Source organism: Phaethon lepturus, unplaced genomic scaffold (genome assembly GCF_000687285.1).
Source record: "Phaethon lepturus isolate BGI_N335 unplaced genomic scaffold, ASM68728v1 scaffold53732, whole genome shotgun sequence".
Classification (NCBI taxonomy): Eukaryota; Metazoa; Chordata; class Aves; order Phaethontiformes; family Phaethontidae; genus Phaethon; species Phaethon lepturus.
Window position 1 is genome coordinate 21170 of NW_010525180.1, and position 1838 is coordinate 23007.

The following is a 1838-nucleotide window of genomic DNA, read 5'->3' on the forward strand; positions in this document are numbered from 1 at the left end:
ATGTTGAACAAGTGATACAGTTCTTTCTTGTGTATTTAATACTACACTGGAAGACTTTGCTACAAGACATGTTCCTAGACACATTACCACGTGATTGAACATGAAGTATAGGTCGGACTGCAAGCCTCCACAAGTGCAGAAAACAACTAGGATAAATTACCTATCTCTCTTTTTAGCAACTGTATTAAAATATCATACATAACACTAAGGTAGCAGATATGGCTTACACACTGAAGGCAAACTCTACGGGATTTTAAGTTTCAAACTTCAATAATCCCCGTGGAAGGTAAGCAGGACAATACCTAAAATTAACTGAAGAACAGAAGGAAAAATTCAGAGTGCCTGAAACGAGTCTACCGCCTGGAATGAAGGTACTGCAATTATTTCGTAAATCTTTCTGGAATTGCTTCACATATCACAAGTTTAATTAAGAACAACATTATATTGGAAGGATGTTAAGCTTCTAGAGACCTAGCTATGTACTTAAAACATAAAGAGTCCCAGGAGCCCTAGTGGGATATCTGTCTTCAGATTTCACAATGTTTATTACAAAATTGGTTTAAATTTTAAGAGGATGCCATCTGTTTTGGAGAGATGCTATATACCACAAAGAGCGTAACATCAAAAGGAAAACAAAGTAGATCTACTATTGATTCTGTTCATTGAACAGGCCATAAAAGAAACATCAGAACTTAGTAAAAGGAGGGAGCACTTCCCTCTCCACCTTTCTCCTATTATTAAATAGCTCTCTGACAAGCAGGAAAAAAAAAAGTACAAAATAGTGTATTTAGGATGCAAACACTTCATGTTCAGCTAAACTGATTTTAAGGCAAAGTCCCCGAAACACAGAAGGAAAGAACCAAAGGACAATCTCCAAGGGACTCACTTAAAATGTAGTAAGAGATACAAGTCACTTGTATTAGCTCTCCCCCACCCCCCATTATTACTGATTTAGATTATACTCCCACAGAGACTTGCTAGTAAGGAACAGGTGTTTTTAAATGAAAAAACTTGCCAACTTTAATAACTGTTTCTTCTCTTTTGTGCCTCGCTGTAGACCTCATAGAAAATTAAGACGTACTAGAACACAGTAATTTCCCCAGGCTGACAGGAGCAAAATTAAAGTTCCATCCAAAACAAGTTAATTCCTTTTTGTATTCTGGCCTATCAATGGAATCTCCAAAACTATTTGAAAACTCAGAAGGCACAGCAAACGAAGCGCACCCAGCACTCACCTATCCCCATGCAAGGCAGCGAACTTTGCAGGGTGCTCTTCCACAGCCTCGATGCAAGACTTATCCGACAAGGAATACTGCGGGCAAGGTAGAATATGCCACTTCCCAAACCGGAGGCCCATCTCTGCCACCAGAGAGCACAGAACTTATCCCCAGGCACGAGAAGCCCCAAGGTGGTTCCCTTCCCCTGGCTGCGGACAGGGTAGCACCTGGGAGGCCGCGTCGGGAGCCTGCCCAGGACAGACTGCCCCGCTCCCCAGCGCCAGCACAGCAACCAGAACATGCACGGAAAGGGTCCTTGTCCAGCAGAGTCAGGAGCTAAAGCTTGGCAGAGGAACCAATGGATTGCAGTCCTTGGGGGAAGCAAAACTGAGGCCACTCTCTTCCTCTCACTCATCTCCTTCCTCTGTCATCTCTGTTCATTGGGATGGAAGGACAGCAGATAGAGCCTACTCCCTCTATTACTTTTTGTTGTTGTTTTGTTTTCATCTTCACCTTACTTAGCACACCCTCATTTCAGAGATATTGACTGGGTATAAACAAGGATACCTGGAAATACACAGTTACATAGAAGGGGGTGCATAAGCTAAAAAACTTGTTAAG

General features: G+C 42.1%; 1 protein-coding gene across 1 annotated transcript in view; it reads right to left on the reverse strand.

Moving 5' to 3' along the window:
• Positions 1-1357, reverse strand: part of PPP4R2 (protein phosphatase 4, regulatory subunit 2) — a 19791-nt gene extending 18434 nt beyond the window's left edge. Inside the window, exon 1 of the mRNA XM_010282645.1 lies at positions 1236-1357. Coding sequence (XP_010280947.1) covers positions 1236-1357 — 122 coding nt within the window. The remainder of the gene's footprint in view (positions 1-1235) is intronic.
• Between the last annotated feature and the right edge of the window lie 481 nt (positions 1358-1838).